At 43.7% G+C, this 27,504-nt stretch overlaps 1 protein-coding gene across 1 annotated transcript in view; it reads right to left on the bottom strand.

Annotated features, from left to right (window-relative positions):
- The window catches only part of MARCH10 (membrane associated ring-CH-type finger 10), a 79,503-nt gene extending 56,216 nt beyond the window's left edge, over positions 1-23,287 (bottom strand). Inside the window, exons 1-2 of the mRNA XM_003786214.1 lie at positions 23,198-23,287; positions 14,137-14,253 (exon numbers count right to left, since the gene is read on the bottom strand). Coding sequence (XP_003786262.1) covers positions 14,137-14,253; positions 23,198-23,287 — 207 coding nt within the window. The remainder of the gene's footprint in view (positions 1-14,136; positions 14,254-23,197) is intronic.
- Between the last annotated feature and the right edge of the window lie 4,217 nt (positions 23,288-27,504).

The raw sequence follows: 27,504 nt of genomic DNA, 5'->3' as shown, positions 1-27,504 counted from the left end.
GAGCATCACATCAGCTGGTGTGTTATTAGGTTGTCTCAATATTGGTAATACTGTATCTGATCTCTAGGGCAAGGCTGTCACCGTCAGCTTTCTCCCGACGTTTTCCTTCTTTGTAATTAGTAGGTAATGTGTGGGATGAATCTTTAGCCCTGGTGACTAGCCTATTTCTAAATAATATCTCACCCAATGATTTGCCATCTCTTGATATGCTTTGCCTGAATTACATTGGAGTAATTATTAATCATTACATTGGGGTAGCAAAATAATATTTTTCTAATTCTCCATTTCTTCTACAACTGCTAGCCAGCATTCTTCTCTAAAGAAGTGCTTTCCTTCCCTTTCCCCTTCTATTTTTCTTATTTATTTATTATCACTGTGGTCTCAAGGACATGTGTTATTCAACTACCTCATCAAATATTCTGGTGCTTAAATTGTACTAAAAATGGCAAGCCCGTTCAAGCTGGCTTTTGAGTATTTCTTGGTTTTCTCGTTTGATAAAATATTGTAGTCTCACCTTGTACTTTACCTGCCTCACACCTGGAAGCAAGTATTTCTCCAAGAAGCTCTGCTTCCCTTTGGTTGAGAATGGTGTCCAGAAACCATATCTGTGTGCGAGGTGTATTCACAGCTACTATAGTGACACTGTTCTTAAGTCCTTTCAGTGGAATGAATTAGAAATGTGCATTTTAAAAATTCATGAGTTCATAGCAATATTTCAAATAAAAATTAACACTCCTGGGATCTTCCTTCCTTTATTTTACATTTGTATCTCTTTTCTTTTATATTAAAAATTGTATTCCTTGGGTGGCGCCTGTGGCTCCAAGGAGTAGGGCGCCGGTGCCATATACCGGAGGTGGCGGGTTCAAACCCAGCCCTGGCCAAAAACTGCAAAAAAAAATTGTATTCCTTAATTAATATATGTGTTTGTTTTACCCTACAATAAAGAAGAAATAATCGGAGAAATCACAAGGAAAACATTGATCTCAGAATAAACTTACTAAAGTTTATGATGCCTGTGAAGTTCTATTTGTCTTCAGAATATATTCCTCACTGTATAAACATCGTTATTCTTTTTGTGGGTCATGTTGTTACTTCCAGTTTTTTACTATGATAAATAGTTCTATGAGGAATAGCCTTGGACAAACACGCATATCTTTAAGTCCCCCAAAGTGAGAATTTATATTATTAGATTAAAACATCACAAAGCTTTTAAAATTCTTTGTTCCTAAATTGTCCTTCAGAAATATTGTACCAATTTACATTTCCAGATGTATATGAGAATGTCACTTTCTGCATAGCTTTTCCAACTGTTACCTTTTAAAATAAGTCTTTGTCATTTGGGAGAAGATTGTAATTTTAGTTTATAACTTGTATGTAATTAAATTTTTTTTTTTTTTTGAGACAGAATCTTGCTCTGTCACCTGGGCTAGAGTGCTGTGGCATCCTTACATCTCACTGATACCCCAGTCTCCGAGGCTCAAGAAATTCTCCTGCTTCAGCCTCCCAAGTATGTGCCACATTCCTGCTGGATTTTTCTTATTTTTCATAGACATGGGGTCTCACTATGTTGCCCAGGCTGATTTCAAACTCCTGGCCTCAAGTGATCCTCCCGGCTTGGCTTCCAAAGTGTGCTAAGTTTATTGGTAATTTTAATTATTAGATAGGTTTATTTATTTATTGAATTTATTTAAAATGTATAGTCTACCTATTTCTGAAAAGAATCTGAGATGGCTTAGAAAGAAAACAAATTTTTTTATAATAGAACAAAAAAGGCAGAACCAATCTATGGTGAAAATACTCAGCACTGGCTGTGCCCATAGCACAGTGGTTATGGTGCTGGCCACATGCACGGGGTTCGAACCTGGCCCTGGCCAGCTAAACAGCAATGACAACTCTAACAAAAAAAATAGCCAGGCAATGTGGCAGGTGCCTATAGTCCTAGCTACTTGGGAGGCTGAGGCAAGAGAATTGCTTAAGCCCAAAAGTTTGAGGTTGCTGTGAGCTGTGACGCCACAGCACTCTACCAAAGGCAACATAGTAAGACTGTCTCAAAAAAAAAAAAAAAACAAAAAATACAAAAAACTCAGCACCATAGTGCTAGACCTGGCAGGAATGACTGGGAAGGGGCATGAGGAGACTTCCTGGGGTGATGGAAACTTGATAGGTGTTTGGGTCACACTGGTATATGCGTTTCAAAATATTACTCTTAAAATTTGTTCAATTCACTGGATAAAAAGAGAGAGAGAGAGAGAGACTGTGGAAGAAGTATAATTGATAGGACTTGTGATAAAGTCCTAGGTATGGGGGAAGGTAGAGAGAAAGTGACAAGCTTCTGAATGAGACTGCCCCAGGGGAGGAATGAAGGGCCAGCTTGGGTACTTGGCATTGGACCCTCTGAGTTTGAGGGGTTTATTTAGATAGTCAAGTAGGGATAGTAAATAAACAGATACTCTGATCTGGGGATCAAAAGTGAGTTTTGAGTTGGAAATGCAGATTTGGGAGTCACTGGCAGTTAACATCTTGAATTTGACAGTTGAAATGTGCATGGGATGACTTAAGGAGAAAGTATAGAACAGGGTTTCTTGGGGGCAGGGCACGAAGTTGGATACGGGGGAAAATGACATTGTTATTTTCTCTAACCTCTAAGCATATCCTTCATCTATGAATGCAGGCAACAAGCCACAGTACTATTAGCAGGACCTGGGATTTTGTCACTGATAGAAATCACAGATATTTTCACATCTCATTAAATTTGTTGCAGATGTCTCAAAATACCCTTTACGCCCGTCACTTGTTATTTAATGTGTTAATAAAGAAGCATGTACATTGCAGAATCACAAATTTCTAAAAATATGTGTATTTTGATGGCTATTTTAATAAAGGTAGTTTCCTTTGAAAGCCTATGTTTCAAATACATAAAAAGAAGGGGCTGTAGAGAGTCACCACGTGGCCACAGAAGTCTGCAACACAAAAATGGGATAACCCTGCACCCCCATCCCAGTATAGAATGAGGGGAGAACCAAGCCTCCAGGAATCCCAAAATTCTGAGCTGGAAGAGGAGGATGAGAAGTGGGGTGTGAGAAACCGCCTCCAGAGACACAGGGGAACCGGGCAGAGAACGTGGATTTGCAGAAGCTGAGGGAGGAGCCGGTGGCTGGAATGGCCAACAGCTGCTGGGAGGTCCAGCCAGAGGACGGAAGGAGACCCACTGTGTTCCAGGACAAGGAAGTCACTTGATAAAGAGCCATTTCTGTGGCATGATGAGCATGGAAGCCAGATTGGAGTGGGCTGAGGCGTGAGTAGGAGGTGGGGAAATGGAGTCAGTGAGTGTAAATAATTCTTTAGAGAACTTTGTCTGTGAAGGGGAAGGAATGAGTGGAGGGGGGTATGGGATAAGGTGGCTGTTGTGTTTTCTCTTTGGGGGGAGAGACCTGAGGCTGTGGCGTGGAGGAGGGATGTGGCAGGGGAAGGGTGGACTGAGGGTCCTGAGGAGGTGAGGGGCTGGGAGCCTGGGCACAGGTGACAGGTTGGAAACAGCAGGAACAAGGGAAGGCAGGGCACAGGAGGAGGCTGAGAGTTTCCATGTGAGAACCACTATGGTGTGAGGTGGGTGAGGGGAGGGACTGAGACCGGGGGAAAGGAGGAAGGTTTCCGGTGGGAGAGAGAGGCGACCAGAGAAACTGGGCAGTGTTGAGGCATTCCAGGAGGCTGTGTGCTCACTGTGGCACCATCTGTGAAATGTGGGTGACTCATCTCCAGTAGTAGCCACACCAGATGTGGGCCCTGAGACCCTGAGACTTTGGATGGGCTGGATTTCCCAACAGGTGTGAAAAAGAGACAAAGACTGAGGGTCAGCATGGAACGTACCATCAGTGCAGAGGGGGCATCACAGGGCGAAAGGACCAGGGTTCCCAAGAGGTGGAAAACACATCACAGTGGGAGGGGTCAAACTGCAAGACTGGGAGGCCTGGAGAGCAGGAAGGATCTAGTGATTCTGGAGACAGAATCCCCTTGGGTGATTGCACAGCATGGGCGGTGATTTGGGAGTTAGGGGTGGCAGAGTCAGACAGAGGTCACTTGAAGCACTCTAGGAACTGAGAGGCCAGGGGTGGATGCTCAAGCCATCAAGGGTTGCAGTGGGAGACCAGGAGATGGGGTGGCCAACACTGGGCTAGGAGTCTTTACTGACCAGGGAAGAGTGGCCAAGCCACTATAAGAATGACCAGGACAAGGGGATGGTAGAATAAAACAGCACAAGCCTCAGAGGACCAGTGTTGTCCACAGAACCAGGGGATGGATGGTCTGGGAGCAAGAAGGACGCCCCCCTGCTTGCCGATCCAAGGAGGGTGTGTGGGAGGGACAGAACATCCTTCAGGTGGGAGCAGCCTTAGGGAAGAGCCAGCTTCACTGCAGCAAGGAGGGGAGGGAGCTCTGAGTGCTGTACTGCCCACTGTTTCACCATGCCCTAGGCACTTCTTCCCACCTGTGACATCCTTCCTACCTCAGCTCCCAGCCCCGCCTCTAGCTCCCCAAATCTTGCCCTTGCCTTAAGATCCAGCTTAAAATCTGCATCCGCTCTGCTTTCCCAGGTTTCACCCTGCCTTTTGTTACTTTCATCAGACAGTTTTGCAGACATTTGTTTCCTGCCTTTGTTCACCAACACTGTAAATGACCCAAGGGCAGGACATGGTTTGTTTATCACTATGTCGCCATAGCACCTAACAGTGTCTTGTACACAAATGCTTTATAATTTCCTTATTTTTTATTTTATTTATTTATTTATTTAATTTTTGGAGACAGAGTCTCACTATGTCACCCTCAATAGAGTGCCATAGCATCATAGCTCACAGCAACCTCCAACTCTTGGGCTCAAGCGATTCTCTTGCCTCAGCCTCCCAAGTAGCTGGGACTCCAGGCACCCACCACAACGCCCGGCTATTTCTTTTGTTGTTGTTGTAGTTGTCATTGTTGTTTAGCAGGCTGGGGCAAGATTCAAACCCACCAGCTTCGGTGGTGTCTGTGGCCGGCGCCCTCCTTATTTTATTTTAAAATCTTTTTTTTTCTTTGAGACAGTCTCATTCTGTTGCCCTGGCTAGAGTGTGGGGTGTTGGCCTAGCTCATAGCAACCTCAGACTCCTGGGTTCAAGCAATCCTCCTGCCTTAGCCTCCCGAGTAGCTGGGACTATAGGTGCCAACCGTGATACCCAACTAATTTTTTTCTTTTTGTAGTAGAAACAGGGTCTCACTCTTGCTCAAGCTGGTTTTGAACTTCTGAGCTCAAAGAATCCTCGTGCCTCAGTCTCCCAGAGTGCTAGGATTATAGGCATGAGCTACTGTACCAGCTTATTTTTAAATCTTTAAAATTTTATTTTTAATTGACAAATAATAATTGTATTATAACTTCTGAGTGAATAAAGGAATATAAAACAAAATTTAAAAAAACAGTGTTAGGATGAAATGCTAGATGTTTTAAAAATAACATACATCTGTTTAATATATGTATATACCTGAATAATAGTATAATCGAAAAAAGTTTAAATTTTTATATCTAAATTTTAAATGGTTTTAAAAATAAATTGCGATCATCTTTGGAAGTCGAGAATTTCAATAAAATGTAGTAAACTGAAATACATAGCATACTATATTACAAAGGGAAAAAAGACATTTTATTATAATCTCCTCTCATGCAATTTCTGAGCTGCTAAGTCCAATTAACTCAGGGAACTCTTTGGGTCAGAGGCCACCAATTCTTGGCACCAACAATTTCACTGAGCTGGGATAACAACTGGTGTTTTTAGCAACTTGCCCACATGGCAGAATCACCCTGGTAGAAGGATGGGGCTGTCTTGCTTATCTGTTGAAAAAGGCAGGACAACTTCTGGAAGCATTCGTAATTGAAACTGCTTGTTCCCCCATTTTAATGCCATGCCCTATTTTCAAATTACCAAGTGGAACTCAGACAAAGCACAGAGAGGAAGGAGAAAGGAAGCGCTGCTGCCTTTGCCCACCACTCAGCACTTGTTTGCTCCACTAACTCCACTGAAGTCCTCCAGCACCCTGGTTTGTCCACAGAGGGGCCTACACACCAGTATTCCAATGAATCTATAATCTAGTCATAAAAGAAACATCCAGAGCAGTCTGGTGAGTTATCTGGCAGAACGTTCAACCACGAAAAGGTGACCTCTGTTATAAAGTACAAGTGAGGTGGGGCACAGTGGCTCACGCCTATAATCCTAGCACTCTGGGAGGCTGAGGTGGATGGATTGCTTGAGCTCACAAGTTCAAGACCAGCCTGAGCCAGAACAAGACCCCATCTCTAAAATAGCCAAGTGTTGTGGCCAGTGCCCTTGTTAGTCCCAGCTACTCAGGAGGCTGAGGCAAGAGGATTGCTTGAGCCCAAGAGTTTGAGGTTGCCATGGCACTGTGCTGAGGGTGACAAACGAGACTCTGTTTCAAAAAAAAAAAAAAGTACAAGTGAGTTCTGGGTCAACTTTGGGTTGTTCCGAGTTTCCTCTGTCAACTGAGAGGTACAACCCACTTCTTACGTCTCTGTGTTCTTTACTACCTGTGACAAAAGGAACTTACTCAGTACTTTAAAGAAGCCATCTGTCTCTTTCCAGAGTGGTATGCCAGCTCTCTTTAGCTGGTTACGCTGGTTACCACCAGGCCAGGGGTTTCAAGGTTGATCATAATTGACTAATCTTCTCTCCTCTCCATCATCTCAAGCCAGGTCATAGAGCATTTTCTGCTCCAAGGAACACGAGGATCCCTATTCTGGCCATCATGGCTCTATGGTGTGCACAATTCTAAAACATTCTTGCAACTATTAACCATCAAACATGCAGGGAGCTCCTATTATGTGCTTGGTATTGTAAATATCTGGTTCCCAGCCTAAGAGAGGAAGCAGACAAGATATATCCCATGGTGGACTTGAACCCAGGGATGTTCTAAGAATACAAAGAAGGGACAAGAGAAAAATCACCTAAGAAAGACAAAAAAAAAAAAAAAAAAACAGAGAGAGAGAGAGAGAAATCACCTGACCCCTAGGAGAAGCCCCCCAAACTCCTTCCAAGTGAAATGCCCTCAGCGTACATAATGCACAGAGGTTGGTCAGATGAGCTGAGGAGGGAGGCGGGGGTCAGGCCAACAAAGGTCAAGTACCTTGTGAAGGCATTTGAGCTTGATCCCAAGACAATGGGGAACCACTGAAAATTTCAAATGAAAGCATTTAATGATCCAATTTGTTCCCAGAGAGATCATGCGACAGCAGCCTAAAACACTGTCTGAAACAGGTGAGGTAAAGATAAAATGATGAGGGAAACGATTCCTGCAACAATCCAGACCAAAAAAAAACCAAAAAGCAAAAACCAAAAAACCAAAAAAGCAAGGCCCCTCCAAAGGAAGGTGACGGTGGAAAGATTCAAGAGAGAACAGATAAGGCAGTCAAGCTTTGGTGTCTGTGGAGTGTGAGGAGGAGCAGAAAGCAGAGGAAGAAGAGTTTAGAATAATTTACAGGATTCTGACTTGGGCAGAAATAAAAAATTGAGGCAGAGAAAACAACTGGGGGTGGGGGAGCTGAGGTATTCAGCATCTTGAGTCTGACAGGCTTGTGGGACCTGCGCAGTGAACAGAGAGAGCAACAGCTAAAATGGAAAACAAACTCAAAGGAAAATTCCCACAGATCAGCACTTGTCAAACCGTGGGCTGCACATTCCCTGTCCATGACGTACACTGGGGCCGGAGAGGCTGCGTGCAGAGCTGTGCTATTACTCAGGTGCACCTCGAGGGCGCAGAATCTCAGCTAGAGTCAAGAGGGCGGCTGTGACGAACACCATGCCAGGTGCTGAAGATGACTCACAGCCTCCCAGGGTGGGGCCATGGCAGTAAGAGCCAGTGTGTGCGTGAGCGACCTGTCTCCACGGCAAACAGGCCTGGGGCCAGAAAGAAGAGAGAGACCCGACCCACGAGGAATCCCACAATGGACAGGCAAAAGTTGGAGAAAATTAAAAGTGTGACTCATGGAATGCAGATGCCATGTCCTAAGCCGTGGCTGCTTTCTTGACATTGTTAAGGGTAGCATTTGGGTTGACATTGACAGATTAATGGGAGAGCAACTCCCCAAAAGGCATTTGAAAGAGGAGAAGCTGACAGTTTCATAGCTGGGGTAGGATAAATAAATAGATCATAAGAGGAGTCATGCAAATATACCCAGGTCGCAGAAAAAACACAGAATGCAAATCCAGCCGGCCTTGGCAGGCAACTGAGTCATCAAAGCACTGACGTTGGCAGGGAGCTGGAGTGTGCACAGTATTTTTTGTTTGCAGTATTGTTTGTTTGTTTTGCTTTTTTTGAGACAGAGTCTTACTCTGTCACCCTGGGTAGGGTACAATGGCATCATAGCTCACAATAACCTCAAACACTTGGGCTTGAGTAATCCTCCTGCCTCAGGTTCCCCAGTAGCTAGGACTACCAGTGCTCGTCCAAAACTCCTGAGCTCAAGGAAACCTCCAGCCTTGGCCTCCCAGAGTGCTGGGATTACAGGTGTGCGCCACTGCGCCTGGTCATGTGCAGACTTTGTGTGTTGTGGATTACACAGCTCCAGTTTCTGAGAAACAAACCCTGGACCTCCTTGATGAACTTGACCATAATCTGGAGCAGTGCTGCTCCATAGAACTTTCTGCAATGATGCAAATGTTCCAGATCTGCCTGGTCCAATTAGGCAGCCACTGACTGCATATGGCTCCTGGGCATGTAAGTTGTGGTTAGTGCCACTAAAGAACTAAATTTTACATTTATTTAGTTAATTTTGTTGAGACAGGGCCTCTCACACAGTCACCCAGGCTGGAGTGCAGTGGTGTCATTTTTAGCTCACTGCAATCTTAAACTCCTGGGCTCAGACAATCCTCCTGCCTTAGCCTCCTATGTAGCTGAGACTACAGGTGCCCGCTGCCATGCCTGGATAATTGTTTTTATTTTTAGTAGAGATTGGGTCTCACTAATGTCCGGGCTGGTCTCAAAATCCTGGCCTCAAGTGATCATCCCTATTTGGCTTCCCAAAGTGAGGATTATAGATGTGGGCCGCCACGCCTGGCCTAAATTTTAAATTTAATTTGAATTAATCTAAAGTTAAACAGTCACACATAGCTAGTGGCCACTGCATTGGACAGCATAGTTCTAGACCAGTGGCTCTCAACCTGTGGGTCACGACCCCTTTGTAACAATGAAAATACATCCTGCATATCAGATATCTATATTATGATTCATAACAGTAGCAAAATTACAGTTATGAAGTAGCAACGAAAATAATTGTATGGTTGGGGGTCACCACAACATGAGAAACTGTATTAAAGGGCCATGGTATTAGGAGGCATTAGGAAGGTTGAGGACAATTGTTATAGACCTTTGCTGCCCTCAGGCATGGATGGACATTCTGGCTTTTTAAGCCACTGCAGGTTACTTGGAGAGGCTTTACTTTTTCATTTTAATCTCCAAGGTTTGTGTGGATTCTCATGGACAACACAGTTAAAATGTTTGTGTTGGGTAGCAGCCTTCCTCCTGAAGCTCATCTTGCTTGCTGGGAGATACAAGTGACTTCCCTGGTGTAAACATCACACCCAGGCAGGCCCGGGGCACTGCCAGCTACTTCTTGATATCAGGTTAATTGATACGCCTCCTTCTGATGTAACAGTGGGGCCCTGTGACTTGGAAATCTAAATATTTAGTTACGCGGCCACCGGCAGTGGAGGGACAATCATCCTATTCCTATTGGCAGAGCAAATGTGCTCTAGAATAAATGCAAGCCACAGGATCCCCACCTCCTTTCCGGATGAAGAGAATGCAGTCCTGGGGTTTGTGCATTTGGAACCGTGTCCCTTCCGGCCAAGATAAGGACGTAGACGAGAAGGGCCCGTGATCTTCATAGAATCTTGTGGTTCCCTCACATCCTGGGCGAATGAATCATTTTCATCTTCTTTTATGGGGAACCTGGGAAGGACTGAGAGCAGGAACTATTCCCTGCGCCCCTGTTAATCACAGCAGGCTCCTCCCAGCCGGCAAGGGCGCCACCTCCTCCCATTCTGCTCTTTAGTCTGCCTCATTATTCAATTTCTAGTGGGTTATGCGGAGCTGCTGTTTATTTCCCTGTTAAATTCTAACCTGATTAAACAGTTCACAGGGTTGTATGTAACTCTGAAAAGGGTCTAAGATTTAATTGCTACGTTAGGTTGGTTTTTAGAAATGTGCCCTGGGACTGTGCTGAGGTATTCTGGAAGCCTCTGCACCTGCTCCCTCACTGATAGCTGTGGGAGCATCACTCGCAAGCGCAGCTGGACACCGAGCAGTTTGTAATGGACTCTAATGTTAGCATGTCACTTAAGAGTCTCTCTCATTCTCAAGATGCATAACAGTAAGTATCTCCTGGATGGGAAACTGAAGTGCTTAGGAGTAAAGTGGTTTGCCTGAATTCACACTGTAATGAGGGGCAGAGCCGGCTCTTGGTAAAAGCTTTCTCCTATGCCACTAACTTAAACGTATTCAGGAGGCACTGCTTTAAAGAACATCTTAGTAGGCCAAATGCGCTGGCTCACGCCTGTAATCCTAACACTCTGGAAGGCTGTGGTAGGTGGATTGCTTGAGCTCAGGAGTTTGAGACCAGCCTGAGCAACAGAGAGACCCCATCTCTACTAAAAATAGAAAAAAACAGCCTGCCATGGTGGTGGGCACCTATAGTTCCAGCTGTTGGGGAGGCCAGGGCAAGAGGATTGCTTCTACCCAAGAGTTTGAGGTTGTTGTGACAGCACGGTGGCACTTTACCCAGGTGACAGAGACCCTGTCTCAAAAAAAAAAAAAAAAAAGAACATAGCATAGGCTTGATAGGCCTTGCTTTATCTTGGACCTAGATAAATACAATCTCTGCCACTGGATGTGGCAAGAAGAGTGTGCCATGACGGAGCATGTGATCTGCTGAAATCTAGGAAGGTGTCTGCAAATGATAGCTGACACCAGAGCTGTTTCAAACAAATGCCTTCTTTGTTCCAGGCTCACCAGAGTTGTGACAACTGGAGTCTGGGTTAAGGAATGAACAAGTGATGAGGGCTGCAATCCAAGTGTCATCAGTTGGTAGTGGCAAAATTTTATAGTGACTAAACAGTGGAAAAATGTCCATGGATGAAGCAACTTGCTTTCTGCCACTGACTCAGAGAGTGAAGCTGCCTTCACAGATCTGAGGTGAAACATTACCTAGACTGAGTTTTCAGCCACAGCTGTCTGTAGAACAGCGGTTCCCAACCTGTGGGTCGCGACCCACAGGAACTGTATTAAAGGGTCGCGGCATTAGGAAGGCTGAGAACCACGGGACTAGAAGGAAATGGGAGGAAAGCTTTGGTCAGGTTTACACTGCCTCACCAAGCTCTATCTTTCTCTGACCTCTTTCTGAGTGACTGGGGATCTTTTGCTACTCCAGTGCCTGATGGGACATTCAAGATACTAACTTTGGACATTAGATCCGTCTGGCCTAGGTTCTCCTTTGGGAGATGCCGGCATTCTTATTCATAGCCTCCCCAGGAGACCAGGCCCAGGGCCGGCCTTCCTGGCATTGAGGACCCTGTGGAAGGAGGTTGATAAGTTCTGCATCCCCCCCAGGATCTGAGATAAAGCAGGGCAGGCCCAGACTCTGAGGGTTCAAGAACAGATTTCCATAAAAATCAGGGTAGGGATCCAAACCTGGGAGGGAAATCTCCAATCCAACCCATGATCCTGGAGTTGAAGATTTCGTGGGTCTGGTCAGAGTCTAAGAAGGGACCTCTGGCTTTATTTGTACCAAGTAAAAATTGAAGCCTTGAGCCAGGAGGGACTGACACACATTGATGGCTATGAAGAACGAGGCACTGTGACATTTCCTCTTGCCCACCCTCCTCTGCTTTCAGGTCCAGAGGCTAATCTTCCAGTATCCCCCCACCCCCAAAGAATATCTGTAATGCAGAGGGCAAACCAGAGGTGAATTTTCAATGTGGAAAATTCTGATTTTGCCATTCTTCTTGATGGAGAAGACAGGGCCTTGAAGGTACTTGTACAATCAAGGCCCAAACCCTTGGGATATCATTACCTGGAAAAAACTGACTTTATGTAAGCAAGGTTTCATGTCCTCTGCCACACAGAGGTACAGTGGCATAGACTAGACATGAAAAAGCTTGTCCCTGTGCTTTACTTTAGAAGAGAAATTGTTAGTTTTATGTATTTTCGTCTTTATTTTGCATTGGGTATAAGTGAATAATAAAATTAAGAGTTGGAAAATAAGATCCATATAATCTGTGATTATAGAAGTGATTTCACATAATTATATTTAGATGTACAACCACGGCCTGCTTTGGAAGTAGTTTTGCAGTGATGATTTTAAGAATGCATAATTTTTATAGGAGAAAGAAGAAAACCATAGGAATCTGACATGAGCCTGTTCCCCAGACAAAGCTGTGAAGAGGATCATAAAGCTTCAAGTCCTGCATATCCCAAATGCATGAGTATTGCCATACGAAATGGACGTGACCATGCACGTGAGTCTCTGAATGAAAACAGAAGAACCCAGCTGCCCATTGGTTTAGTAATTCCAATCTAGGAAGACTGCTACATGCTACTGTTTGACTTACATTTTTTTAATCTGTCCTTGATTTTGTTTCTAAGTGTAAAAATGTGAGAATTTATCTTAAGGCTAAAAATGTGTTGTTCTAGCCAAAGTAGATTTAATTTTTGGATTAATCTTACTCCCTAAGTTTAATCAGTAGCAGGCATTATATTTAGTCCTTGACTAACAGGAAAAGATCCAGGCAATGTGTTCTTCTTCATTCTACCAACATCGGGAGATATTCTCTTTCACCTTCAGATTCTAGGTGAAATCTTTTATTGTATGATTTTATATTCCTTGACAGGACATATATATCCCTCCTAAGGATACATCGACGTCTATAAACATCAATCACTGACGTTCCTAAGGTGTCCTTTGAACATGAAATAAATGCAGAGTGAACACTTTAGATCAGTGGTTCTCAACCTTCCTAATGCCATGGCCCTATAATACAGTTCCTATGGGTCACGACCCAAAGGTTGAGAACCGCTGCTCTAGATTAAAAAAAGAAATCTTCACAAGAACTTGATTGGTATCAGGTATCCAGAATCTATTTTAGGGATCCACACCACTAATAAGAAAGAGAGAGCCCCTCCTCTAGAGTGTATTTCAGGCATAAAATATTAAATAAGAATTCATAAAAGGCATATTACTCATCTTAAATCAATTTACCATGCTCACAACCAGTATTGAATACAGCTTGTGGTATTTAGCTCTTACAGAGGATAAGTAAAATTCTTAGACAGATAAGATCTTAAACATGAAATATGATCATAGCTCAGCAGTTCAGAGCACCTTCTCTGGGGTAGGACTGGTTGGAATAGAATCGCTACTTCACCATACACTGGCTATGAAATCTTAGGTACAGTTTCTTAATTTCTATATGGCCCAGTTTTATAAAATGGGGGGGGGAGAGGATAGATAAATAGATTTATAATAAGCAAATAAGCTAAAATGTATTAAGTGCTATTAGCCCAGTGCCTGGAATGTTGTAAGCACTCAAATAATGGTGACCACTACCACTGCTATCATTATTATATTGCTGTAATAGTACACTTCTCTTATTATTTGTTGCTATCATTCTAGAGAAAAAATTTAAACAACTGCCAGTTATTATATATCACAGCTATTATTGGATTTTACTCTCTTCCTTCATTTGAAATAAAAACTAGACCCACCAACGCAACAAGTTAGACCACAAGCCACAGATACGGTGCTGTGCTTGAGAAGGCCCAGAGACTCCAACTCTCTTTAGGAGTCCCAGGATTTCTGATCTGGATGGTGTCTTGTAGACCATCTACATCTGGCCCTTAATCTGTAGGAAAGAAGAGTTATGGGGTAACCAGGGTAAAGTAGGGAGACCATCCAACAGGGAGCAGGGGGAACAGTGGCCAGGATGAGAGCCTCTGACCCAGCCATTCCCTTCCCTGACTTTTAGGATTCTGCAACATCTCCTTTTTGAGTCAGTTTTTTCCTAAGTCTCTCTCTCTCTCTCTCACACACACACACATTCTTCCTACCTGTTTAGATGACCCGCTTGAGAAGCGGGATCTCTCAGAACTTGACTCCAGCCCCCAAAAGTGATCTCGTTTCTTCTCATTTGGGTCTTTTCTGTGATCCTGTCGTCTCAAACAAGCCTGGAGAACAACAAAGAAATGTTTCTTTGTCTTATGTCTATGCCTAGCTTTGGTAACTTTTGTGAGGAGCATGAAATAGATAACATACCTGCCCAAGTATGCAACAAATAAAGACCAAGTATCCCTCTCTCTTCCCTTCTCCCAAAATGCCACGTCAGAAATGTGAGTCATTGCTTTAACAAATTCAAACAATAAACATCCCAAGAGACATTTTGTCAAGAATTTTCCCACCAGTGGCTCTCTCAAGGAAAATAATACGTATTATACCTTGTTAACTTCTCTTCCTGGTCTCATTCTCCTCATGCCTCTTCCCTTTTCCCACCCCTTAGTTATAGGATAAAAATTCTCATACCTCAAAGCTTTAGCACATGCTGTTCCCTCTACCTGGAAGCCCCTCCATTAGATGTTCCCTTGGCAAATCCTGCAGATCTAAGAACCAGTTCCTGTGGCCTTCTCTTTCATTTCCCTGACTTACTACTCTTCCCCAGACTGAATTAATTGCTGGAGAACTGCTTCTTGATGGAGAAGACAGGGCCTTGAAGGTCTTAATTCAAGCTGATATACGTAGCTTGAATTGTACATATTTTTGTCCTGCTAGCTGCTTCTGTTTTTGAGGCTGTTTCTCCTCTGATCACTGAGGACTCTTGAGAGTAAGGACCACCCCATAGATTTTGAATCCCCCAGCATCCAGTGTTCAATTTTAGTTGAATCACATTTTTGCTTTGGAGAAAGATATCAATCCCCAAATGCAAAATAATAAAAATAAAAGAATCAACAAAAATAACGTCCCTACTTTTCTTAACAAAATTAAAATCTGGTACCAAAATATTTCTCCCCCAGTACTAGGACTGAACAAACACAAGGATATCATGTCCTATGGGGATCTCAACTGATATTGTAAATACTTCAAAACAATAAAAGTTCTGGGAGCATCTTTGTACTTGTAGATCCAGTAACCCAATTCACCTTTGTTCTGCCGAGGCCAAATTATGCACTGTCACAGAAAAGGAATTCGGTGTAAAGACCAAAACAATATTATTTCTAAACAAGGCCTGACATCTGCCCCTTAGATTCCTTTGGTCTTTTCCCTCCTCTGCTAGAAAAGCATCCCTTCAAAGATGTGGTAGGACTTACCAGAATTTCCTGCCATGGGGCAAGCCTGACATTATGTTACAAGGTTAAGAATAGAAATGACCCAATACCAACAAAACATTTACTACTCGGAATTGAAGTGAGTCACACCGTGCTTCGCAAGTGAATTGCAAACCTACAGGCTGCTGCGGCAGCAGCCAGCTGGTCACCTGCAGCAGGTGGGATCATCCTGGATTCCCAGGAGAAAGATGTGGTTTCACTCCGCCTCGTTTGGGAAGGGAGAATACTTCAAGATGATTTTTTTTCCTTTCCCACAGTTCGTCTCATTTTCCAAAAACTATGCCACAAAGATATAAGTCATTGTAATCGATACGGGGCAGCCTTGGTCTTCATAATTTAAATAAGAAAATCAAAAGCATACTAGACAGTAACTATAATAAGTTAAACACGCACCAAATAATAAATAAACTAAGCTAAACCTCAAAGGAACGGGCTGGAGAACTTAACGAAGTTCAACTCAACATGTGCCTTTCTTTTCTCGTTCCTTTTCCGATGACTTCAAATTAGACCTGCTGTTTGGGAGGAGCCCTGGCGTGGGGCGTTATTTCCGAAAGGGGCAGATGTCTGTGTCGCCCTAACCGACTGGTGTTAAAGGCGAAAGAACATGCCCACGGGCTGCAAGTGGAGGAGGCAGTGTTAGCAAATGTACGCAGGACCAAGGCAGATTTTGTGGGATGAACAGAATTCTTGTGGGCTGAGTGTTTCTTGAAAATTCTCTCCAAGAATGCATATGACTTAAATATTTCTTTACCAAAGGGGAGGAGGAATAGATTGGTTTGCAACGTTGAAAAAAAAATTTTTTTTTCCCCTCTAGTTCCTTGTTCCTCCTCTCACAGAGGGGCAGGAGAATGCACCAGTGGCAAGGTAGGTTCTTAGTAATTTTCATTTTGATACAGCTGAGCAATCTTTCTGCATACATCAAACACTAATCCTCTCAGTTAGCTTTGCTGAGAAGGAACAGGGGCACAGAGCCAAATCTAGACTTCAAGTCCTAGAAACAGCAAAAATTCAGCCATGCTTCCCCCAGGGGCTAGTTTTCTTTGTATTTGTAAATTTGAATGATTTTTTATTTGTTGATGATGATGTTTCTACACTGGGGCCCCTGAGGGGAAACTGGGCAGGGGACGGTGAAATCCGTGGGTCTGGGAGGAGGAATGGATGCTGTAATTCATAACCACCAGTGGCCACCCTTACCCTGGACTTTAAAAATATTCCCCTTTCAATTGCAACTGTCTATAAATAAGTTTCTGATCCCGTGGCAAAACTGGCTGAGGGCAGTCTTGAAATTGAAGGCTTCAGGTAACTTCTCATTTCTTCCTTCCGTGGAGAGTCAGGGCTTCCTACCCGGCTTTTCCTTTGGCGTCACCCTTGCCCCCACCGCACGTCCCTCTGACTACAGCACGCGCAGTCAGGGCGCCTTCTGTGCAGAAGCTACCACTGTGGGGGCAAAATGCACAATGCGCACAAATGCCTGTGGGGGATGACGTGGGTTTTGTGAGTCACTGTAACTCAATCTCGGTAAACATGACAAACCCGGCTCTGCCACTTTCTAGCATCGTGACCTTGGGCGAGCTGACTAACTCCATTGATTCTCACTTTCCTGTAAGAGCCAGATGTCCCTGTCCTGCAAGACTGTTAGGGGCAGAGCTCAAAGTGCGGTTGGTGATAGGTCAGCAGCAGCGCCTGGCCCACGGCAAAGGTACCCCCTCCAGCAGTAGCAGCAGCAGCAGCCGCTGCCTTTTAATTGCTGTTTTCAATCCCCCTTTCTGGTTGACTTCTATTTCTACAGTCAGCCTTTGCCAAAGCATATGACTATGATCTTGGTTGCAGAAGAGAGGCTCTTTCTGCCTAGTTCTGAGGTTCACCCTTGTTTTTCTGCCCTGTAAATAGAGGTCTGTCTCCCCAGCCAGCCAGTTCCCCAGCCAGCCAAGTGAGGAGCTCCAGCTTGGTCATCCCGGGTCACGCTGGGAGCCACTTTTTCTTTGGCACTACAGCTCTCTGAATTCACAGTTGTGTTCAAAGTTTCTTTCTTTCTTTCTTCTCTTTTTTTTTTTTGTAGAGACAGCCTGTCGCTCAGCCTGAAGTGCAGTGGTGGGATCATCGCTTACTGTAGCCTCAAACTCCTGAGCTTCAGCGATCCTTCTGCCTAAGCTTCCTGAGTAGCAAGGACTAAAGGTGCACACCACCATCCCCTGCTAATTTATTTTTATTTTTATTGTTGTATAGATGGGAGACCTCTCTATGTTGTCTAGCCTGGTCTCAGGCTCCTGGCCTCAAGTGATCATCCCACTTCAACTTCCCAAAGTGATGGATTACAGCATGAGCTACCTCGCCCGGCCCTTTTGTTTCTTTTATGATCAGTCTGATCCTTCTAGTCATCTTGTAACTTCACAAACCATGTGCCACAGGAATATTGCCCAGCCTCATAGCTCTGGTTAAAAAAAAAAAAAAATCGTAACTGTGGCCCAACTTTATGTCTCAATTCATAATGGCATCTGTTCCTCTAACTCTGGAAGCATTTTAAGAAGTGAGAATTGCCACGGACTTCAGTTGGTTCTTTTTTTGTTGTTTTTATGATCTCACATGAATAACCCAGAGGTTGGGTTTTAGTTGTCATTGGTGATGTTATTAAAGTTTATTAATTTTAAGAAGTTAAGAAATCAAAAGCGGTATTTTCTTCCAGCTAGTTTGTTTTTATAGTTTGGCTGTGACGAGCAGAGCCAAAGGTGAGCCAGAAAGAGAATCCTCTCCGGATTCCAGTGGGAAGAAGAGCTGAATTACCTCCGTGCCACCTTCCTGGGTGAGCAGCCCCAAACCTTTTCAGCTGGTATAAAGTCACCTATCATGTCCTTCAGCAAATTTGTATCATCATGTTTAGTTGTTTGATCTGCACTTGGAAGAATCAAGATGAATAAACGACATGAAATCAAACCAATTTGAACACATTTAATAGATTATAGAAAATCATTCCAAAATGCCAACTGTAATCTTCCCCTCCAGATTTCTAGTGGACATTAATGGCTAAATTCTGCCTCCAGTTACACAAACACATTTAACACCCCCCCAAAGCTATGCAGCATGAACACTCTTGAAGAAATAGAGCCAAATTCCGAGACAGCATATAATTATATACTAGTTTCCGCATTCTGAAATAGCATGTAATATGCCAAATAGATGTTTATTTCCTCTTGTTTTCTCAGAAGGGTCCCACCCAACCACTGAAAGGAGTAGCATCAAAATAACTCAGGGTGGATTTATCCTTCCGTGCTTGCTACAGGCAAACAGACCTGCAGAGGCCCTGCTAATCGGCTATGTACCGACCCTTAGCACACTTTAGGCTGTAGCAGGAATGCTTTACACAGGAGGTTTCTAAGGGCTTCAATTTGAGCCGTTCATTAAAGGCCAACCACAGGCAGGAACACAAGGCAGATGTACACGGCTTGGGAGGCACATCTAGTTATGAGGTCTCACACTGTATATCCTGAAATAGGGTATCCCTGGTGTGCAAAGTGGGTCATTGCACCTTGAGTGAAAGTGGGGATTTCCACAAGAAGTAACTGGGTAAGCTCACTGACGACTAGGGAACCAATATCCACCCAATGCAAAGCTGACCTCAGTAAACTGTCTAAATATACACAGGCCATATATGGGCCTAATTACTGAGGAGTCATGGAAGTCACACAATTACTTTAAATTCTTTCTGGTAAAAGGTAGGCAATAGATTAAATAATACAATTAAAATTCTTTCCTGTTCTCTTTAGTTATTGTGGGTTGCTATATACTTCTCTGGACCATACTTAGAACACCTTAAAGACAACCATAATTATTTTTTGCAGACCCTGTGGTGAGTGGTTTTGAAAATGCTCAGTGAGGATGGATTTGAGTCTTAGGAACAGTCACAAGTCAGCTGGATCTAAGTCCGACAGAGCCAGTGGTCAAGTTAGGTAACACTTGCTTTTATTTATTTATTTATTTATTTATTGAGACAGAGTCTCACTATGTCACCCTCAGTAGAGTGCCGTCACAGCTCACAGCAACCTCAAACTCTTGGGCTGAAGTGATTCTCTTGTCTCAGCCTCCTGAGTAGCAGGGACTACAGGCACCCACCATAACGCCCAGCTAGTTTTATGTTGCAGTTGTCATTGTTCGAACAGACTGGAACCCGCCATCCTTGGTGTATGTGGCCAGTGCCGTAACCACTGTGCTACGGGCACCGAGCTGTACACCTGCTTTTACAAACTACAAGACATTTGGTTCAACATAGAAGAGTGAGACTCAGCCCCTGACCTTAAGAAGCTGTGATCCAGTTTGAGGGGAAGCCACACAAAAGACAACCACCACGCCACTTCATCAGCTCTGTGCAAGAGGCAGAAAAAGGTGCTGTGGGACTGGGGTCATAGAAATGCTCTAAAACCAGGTAATGCTTATGGCTGTGAACTTGGTTGAGTTTACAAAAGGACACTAAATTGTACAGGTCGAATGTTGGGGTATGTAAATTATAACCTACCCTAATTTAAAAAGGAATTTTTTAAAAATACCACTATGTGTACTACTGTCTGAATACAGAGATGCCCTTTAGTTCTAGATTAGAACTATGATCCTCACCATCCTTGTCAAGAGAGGAAAGTAAAGAAGGGGAAAGAAGTTAGAGAAGGGGGGAAGGCATAGTTTAGTCTTGCTGAGGTTCCAGGCCTTGGCCTTTATGTGAGGGGAAGCCACTGAGCAGCATCGTCGCATTTACATTTTAGACAGATTTCAAGGGAACAGTCTGAAATATGACAACACTAGAGGCAAGGAGACTGCTGGGAGGATATGGTAATAGTCTTGGAAGGCAGTTAGGGAGGTGGTGACAACAGGATAAAAAGGAAGGCACAAGTTCCTGAGCTCTTAGGTAAACTTGGCAGGACTTGGGAACTGGTGGAATGTGGATGAGGAAGAAGAGGGAGGGGTCATCGAGGCTCAGATCATCCAAGTGGTGGCCGGGGGACAGACGCACGGAGTACTGGACTTGAGGTGCCTGGATGACATCCAGGGGGAAATATCCAATCAACAGGAGGTGCACACGTGATTCTGCCACTTCGAGGAGACCCAGGATCATTAATGTAGAGGGGCAGTTAAAACCATGGGAGGAGATGAGATGAGTCACAGCAACCTTGTGAATGAGAAGAAAATTGGGCAGAGGATGGAACCCTGGGGAAATTAACATTTGAAGGGCAAGGAGAGGAGGAGGATATGGAAAGCAAAATGAAGAAGAAATGTGAGAGAGAAACAGGAGGAAAGTCAGGAGAGTGTAATGTCAGAAAGCGGAAGGAGTCATGTTTCAATGAGAAAGGAACGATCATGTCAGTCAAAGGTAGATGGAGGATTTTGTACAAAACAATCAGCACACTGAATCCCACAAAGGCATAAGTGTATTCATGATCTATGTATATATCACTTAATTAAAAAAAATAAAAGAAAGAAAGAAAAGGAAGCCACTGAATGTGGCTACGGACCTTAGTGAGAACATCTTCAGGGGAGGGGAGGTGATAGCCAGGCCGCAGCAGGTTGAGGAACTGAGCTAGTAAGAAGAGAGGAAAGGTCAAAGCTACAGACAGAGGCTGCTGGACCCAGGCTGGCACTTGTGGGAAACAGAGGGTCACTCCACCCTCGGAACCTTGGGGGCAAGGTGGTGTGTAGCCTGGGATGAAGGGCGGAGGACCAACTGCGCTCCCACCTGCTGGCCTTGGGTTTATTCATCTTGTTTCATGTGTGTAAAACAAGGGAAGGGAGTTCTCTGTTGAAAGAAAGCATTGGGGTCGGAGGTTTGAACGAGTAGAAAGGCTTAAAAATAGTGGCGATAACAGAGGGAGCTGATGGACAAGAAAATGTGTTGTTGTGAATCATCCTTCATTCTTTCCTTTCCCACCCTCCACCTCTCCATCCATCAGCAAGGGGTCGATTCTGCTGCTATTTCCTGGCCCCAGCTGCTTCTCACCACCTCTATTCCTAACATCCTGCTCCAAGGCACTATCGTCTCTCTCCTAAAATGCTATCATAGCTTCCATATGAGTTTTCATGCTGTTTCCCTCGTCCCTTCCACTTCTTTCTCCAGACTGCAGCCAGAGTGATCTTTAATAAAATATAAGTCAGATGATACTACTCCCCAGCTTAAGTCATCCAGTGGTTCTCATTGTGATGAGAATAAAATCTAAGTGACAAGCTTTGTCCTGTGAGACCCAACACGATCTGGCCCTATCTAGGCCGTATCACCTTCTTCCTCCTTGTCACGTTCACCAGTTCAATGCTTTCGCTGGGTTAATGTGTTTCAGCCACTCAGCTGCCTTTAGTTTCCTCCAGTGCGCCAGGCTAGTTCCTGCCTCAGGACCTTTGCACTTGCTTTCCTTCTGCTTCTACTACTCTGGTGGGCTCCTCCCTGAAATTCACCTGAATAGTTAAATGTCACTTCCTCAAAGAGGCCTTCCCTGATTGTCTAAAGGAGCATCACCTCCACCCCATTACCTGTTTTATTTTCCCTAGCATATTTATCAGTAACTGAAACTGTTTTACATATTTATTTACTTGTGTGTATTGCTTTTTCTCAATCCTAGAGTAAGAATTCTGGGAGAGCAAGGACCTTGGTCAGCACATAGTAGGTACTTAATAGATACTGGTTGAATGAATCAATGAATGAAAAGCAGTGTTGAAAGCCCAACTGAGAAGAGATAATAAAACTGCAGTGACTTAAAAGTCACACAGGTGTATGTATTTCACCACCACGGACCATAAAATAATAAGACTGATTTTTCCTATGTGCCTGTTCTGGAGATGATTTCAAATAAGTATTTCCAAATGTGAGCCAGGTGGCAGAGACATCTCTGTGAAAAGTAGACAGACTTCCAGGGTGACCAGTTCAGATGTTTACATTCTTATTTATTATACAGAAATTTCCTCGATTTTATAGTCTTTTTTATGTGAGTTGGCAAATTGTGGGAGGAAATTGCTGACTCCGTTTCTAGCCCCAAAGCTAAGCCGTATTATGCAGGTGAAATCAGGTTACTGAGATAGGTCTGGTTTCCTTGGTGACCCAGGAGGTTGGGTTATATTGGAAATTGCTAAGAAGGCGAAAAACCTGATAACAGCAGTTCTGTGTTTTCCTTGGGGAAGGAGAGCTTTTCAGTTCTCAGTCAAGGCTGAGAACATGCTTCCTTGACTGGCGGGGCTGAGCTTTAGCTGATGGGATGAGTGACACTTTCTAACTGCTCCCAGCGCCCTGCAACCCAGCCTGACAAGTTGTCCTATGCCAGCTCTGGGTAATTGCATCAGGACTCCTCACACTCCCGTTTTGTTTTTGCCTGTAAACACTGTAACTAGGATGACGAATTGTTAACTTATTGTAGGATGTGCTAACTACCTTTCTTTTGGTGGGAATGACAACAGAAGGGCATGTTATTTTATAGATGGTAGGGTGACCTTGTTAATTCCTTAGTGTCCTCTGTTGGTCAGATTTAAGCCCTAATGCCACTTGTTGACAAGTGCCATGAGCCAAGCACCGTGTTCAACACCTTAAAAATGTTTCCCTCATTTTCATGACAGTATTACGAAGTGTGCCATGTTATGATACCCATTTTACAGATAAGGAAACTGAGACTCAGAGAGGTGAAGTGGCTTTTGATGGTCACACAGCTTATCAGTGGTGCATTTGGGAATTTTAGAAAACGATTACCGCTTATCACCTACAAACACTGCCTTTTGAATCCTCTCTGAATACTGTCAGAGAAGGGGGCAGATTATTCTTGCTTTCTGCAGTTACCTGATATTCGGAGTCCACCTTATGCTGCATGTCTCGTAGATACTGAACATCACTGACAAACTTCTGCCTGTCCCTGGCTTCATGCAACATGATTCTTAATTCCCGACCTGCATATAAAAGAGAAATAAATGGGCGGTGATGGGCTCCTTTATTGCATTGCCATATTTGGATTTATTTTAATATAATTGCTTTTATTCTCTTATTCATCTGATCTCCATTATTTGAAAGGCACAGGTGCTCCTTTTCAGATGGAAGGGACTTCTTGTGTTGGTGTCAATATATTGTCCTCCTGTTCCAGGCATAAATAATGCAGCCACCTTCATTAGGGCTTCAGTGATCCTGTTCTGCTTATTCACAGGGAGCCAGAATAACAGACACCTGATTAGAAGCAGTTCTTTAACATGACCAATAAAAACTGAGAACCCAGCTAAATTAGCAATGACCAAAGTTAGAAGAAGCCCCTGCTTGCTGAAATTCATGTATGCAATAATGACTGTACCCTTATTCCAATCCAGGCATTGTGCTCTGGGTACTGGAATAGAGTGACCAGAATGGCAGACACACTCCTGCCCGAGTATTTCCTTCAGTCTAGAGTGGAAGACTGACATGCAGCAGGTGAACCCTAGTTGTGACAGGTGCTGTGGAGCAGAAGGGTGGGATTCTTTGAGAGAGCATTATTATAGGAGGGCATAACCCAGTCTGGAGGAGCCAGGCTAGATTTTCCTTAGGGAATGAAACTAGGTTTGATAAGCAATGAGCTAGACAGAGATGACAGCGTCAGGGCATGAGAGGGCAGGTGCAGATGAGGAACAAGGGTAGGGGACAGCATAGCTGGGGCAGAGACATGCAGGAACAGCACTGGAAGGGTTGGAGGGGAAGCCGGCTCCTGCAGTCGCCTTGAAGGTCCTGATTCCAAGAGTCACATGAAGTCACTGAAAGCTTCCAATCTGGGGAGTGAATGATTAGATTGTGTTTTTAAAAAGCCTTTCCAGTTGTAGTATGGAGAATGGGTGGTGGGGCTGGAACAAAAATGGAAGTAGGAAAAACACTAGGAATATATTATAGTCATCCAGATGCGATAAAATGGTGACCAGACTTGGGTCGCAACAGTGGAGGGGAAGAGGAAGAAGAAGAGGGGAAGGAGAAGGAGGGGAATGGAGAAGGAGAAGGGATCATAGCTACTATCCACTGAGCTTCTGGAAGTGCTAGGCGCTTCATACATATTAACTCATTCAACCTTCACAACAATTTTGTAGGGGAAATAACTGCAGCACAAAGGTATTAAGTAACTTGTCTAAAGTTACACAGCAAGTAAGTAGAAGAGTTGAGATTTGAACCCACAGTGTCTCACACTGGTGCCCACACTCTTAACCATGATGGATTTTCAGGGAATACTCAGGAAAGAAAACCATCAGGATTGGTGATCACCTGGATGGGGCAAGACAGGAAGTCTGCAGGAAGCTGCCCAGGTTGCCAGGTTGAACAACTAGGGGGCTGGTGCCAACTCTGTGTTCAGAAAACACAGGAGATGGCTCAGTGCCCATAGCTCAGTAGTTAGGGCACTGGCCACATATACTGGGGCTGGTGGGTTTGAACCCAGCCTGGGCCAGCTAAACAATGACAACTACAACAACAAAATAGCTGGGTGTTATGGCGGGCACCTGTCGTCCCACATACTTGGGAGGCTGACGCAAGAGAATCACTTAAGCCCAAGAGTTTGAGATCACTTGAGTTGTGACGCCACAGCACTCTACCAAGGGTGACATAGTGAGACTCTGTCTCAAAAACAAAAAAACAAAAAAAGAAAACACAGGAGGAAGAGCATGTTATGAGGAAAGAGCATGGAGTTGGAAGAGTCTGGAGTACAGCAAATGGAGATGTCAAGGAAACAGACGCAGGGCTCTGGAACAGATCAGAGAGGTGAAGATCTGGGCATCTCTGGGATTCTGGTGACAAATGAAATTGAAGGAAGAATGAATACTGAAAAGAGAAATAGGACACGGAACAAAATTTCGAGAAACACTTGAAGGTACAGATGATCTAAGAGAAAGAAACCTGCAAGGAAGCCAGAGGGCAGGAGGAAAGCCAGGTGGGCACCATTTCAGAGGTGCCGAGAAGAGAAGTTTCCAGAAGGAGGCTATTTATTACCTTGGTGAGAGCATTTAGTACGGTGACAGGGCTGAAGACAGATCACAGCGGGTTGCATAAATGGGAGGCAGAGGACTAGAGGCGATGCTTTCAAGAAGTTTGGCTCTAATGGCTAAATGTGTGACCCAAATCTTTAAGCTCCCAAAGTTACAAAATGGCAGTTAACAATGAGACTGCTGGACCGTGTCTCTGCTTATTGTGTAGAGAAGTTCTTTCATTTACTTCTGCACATATATTTTGATAACTACTATGTGACAAAGGCTGCTCTAGGCACTCAGGAAACAGCAGGTTAGGACAGGTGATGTCCCTATCCTGAGGTGTATACAGTCTGTGGCTTTCCTTGCCTCCTCCAGTTTATTCAGTTGTGTAGATATTGGCAGTCAGGATGCCCCTGACTCATGGTGACCTAGTGTCTGGTCTGGTTGTTATGAAATCTCACCAGGTTTATTGTGTAGCCCTAAGCAATTGGGAAAACTTGTGCCAATCTCTCAGGGGTTATTTGCTCTCAAGTATAGAAAGGGAGGGTCAGAATCTAAAGCTATGACCCAATATGTTGTTCTGCCATCTACACATCAACCCTAAATTTTGCCTCTGAGCATATTAATGGTCATTTATAGTCATTTAGCTTTCCATGTGAATTTTTACCTGCCTCCAATGACGTTACAGTCCCACCCTTTTCAGAAAATGATGGCGTTACAACACACAGGAAGATGAATTCCTGCTGCTACTATCCAAAAGAGAAGCCTGTCTGAATATTAATCAGGCAGAGAACATAAAGATTTGTAATGCAAATATGTTCGTGGTCACAAATGGGGCACATCCCAGAGTCCACTTGGATGACGCATTTGGGTTGCAAAGTTAACATAGAAAAACCAGCTAATCTATCATGGCTTTAGTTCAGTGTTACTTTAAGGAGACTTCTAAGTCAAGACGCATGAAATAACTTTGTCTAAATAGGTAGGAAATAACAGTTTGAATTACTTGCTAGGTTACCTCTGACTTCACAATCACCTACCAAATAAAGGACTTTAAAATTGCCTTCAAAAGTCTCTTTTCCCTCCCATAAACTCTTCATTACATTGTATTTTTATGATATTTAGAAGCACCATGGTGCCACGTGTAATTTCCTATTTAAATACATCAATACTTCGTGAGATTAAACAAATATACTGGGCACCAAGGCAACAGGGCATTAGAGACAGACCAAGAAGGTGTTAAGTTACCTCGGCTTAGGCAAACATTCTCTGTGTTCACTTGAACTTCATACTGCACTGCAAGTTTAAAAAACTGACCAGGATAAACAAGAAACAGAAATAACCGTGTGGAAATAAATCCACATGAGATAATGCTTAATTCATGGATCACAGCTTTGTGGGCCTACTCAACCAGATGGCCATTTGAAGCCAAGAACTTTTCCTCAGCAAATACAGACAGGTGGGGTGGGGCTGTGATAATCAAATGTGGGCAGGACACTTGTTTCTAAAATAGCTTTCTGTATTCTCTTCTAGTGCTCACCTTTGAACTGCTCAATTTAAAATCTGCTCTTAGTCATGCACACTTCTGTTTCAAGTCTCTGGCAATAATGTATTGTGCTAAATTTGTGCTTCAGAAACCAACATATGAGGCCATATTAAGTAGGGAGAGGGAAAGGAGAAGGGAGTAGAAGGCACACGGAGAAGGAAGGAGGGGGTCCTGCTTTGCTGAAGGCAAGAGTAAATGATTCTTCTGGGCCTCAAAATTCTACAAATCTATGAAATTTCAATGAGGAATATTCTAAGAACTTTGTGACATACACATTCCTCTCCAGTATAAATTTCCAATATATTCAAAGCAACTGACTTTTCCTAAGGGGAAGAGAATCTGATTGCAGGATATATTTTTCAGTTCTCTAAAAAATCAAATATTTTTATTATGTGTATGTCATACACATACACACACATGCTATCCTTTTGTTCTATGGCTACCCTTGTCAAAAGAACGGATCTGAAGGGAGCTCTTTTTAATAACAAGCTATTTTACTGTTTTCTTACTAAGTTCTTACATCAGAAATACATCATTACAATGAATGCTTTATTGTTTCAACAAAAAGGAAAATGTAAATTTTAACCCTTTCTTTAGGCTGAGGAGTCCTAGGAAATGAAGTCTAAATGGCTATGTTA

The sequence above is a fragment of the Otolemur garnettii genome, unplaced genomic scaffold (assembly GCF_000181295.1).
Source record: "Otolemur garnettii isolate 467f Iridium unplaced genomic scaffold, OtoGar3 scaffold00018, whole genome shotgun sequence".
Classification (NCBI taxonomy): domain Eukaryota; kingdom Metazoa; phylum Chordata; class Mammalia; order Primates; family Galagidae; genus Otolemur; species Otolemur garnettii.
Note: the sequence above shows the minus strand (reverse complement) of the source record. Positions and strands in the feature narration are given on the sequence as shown.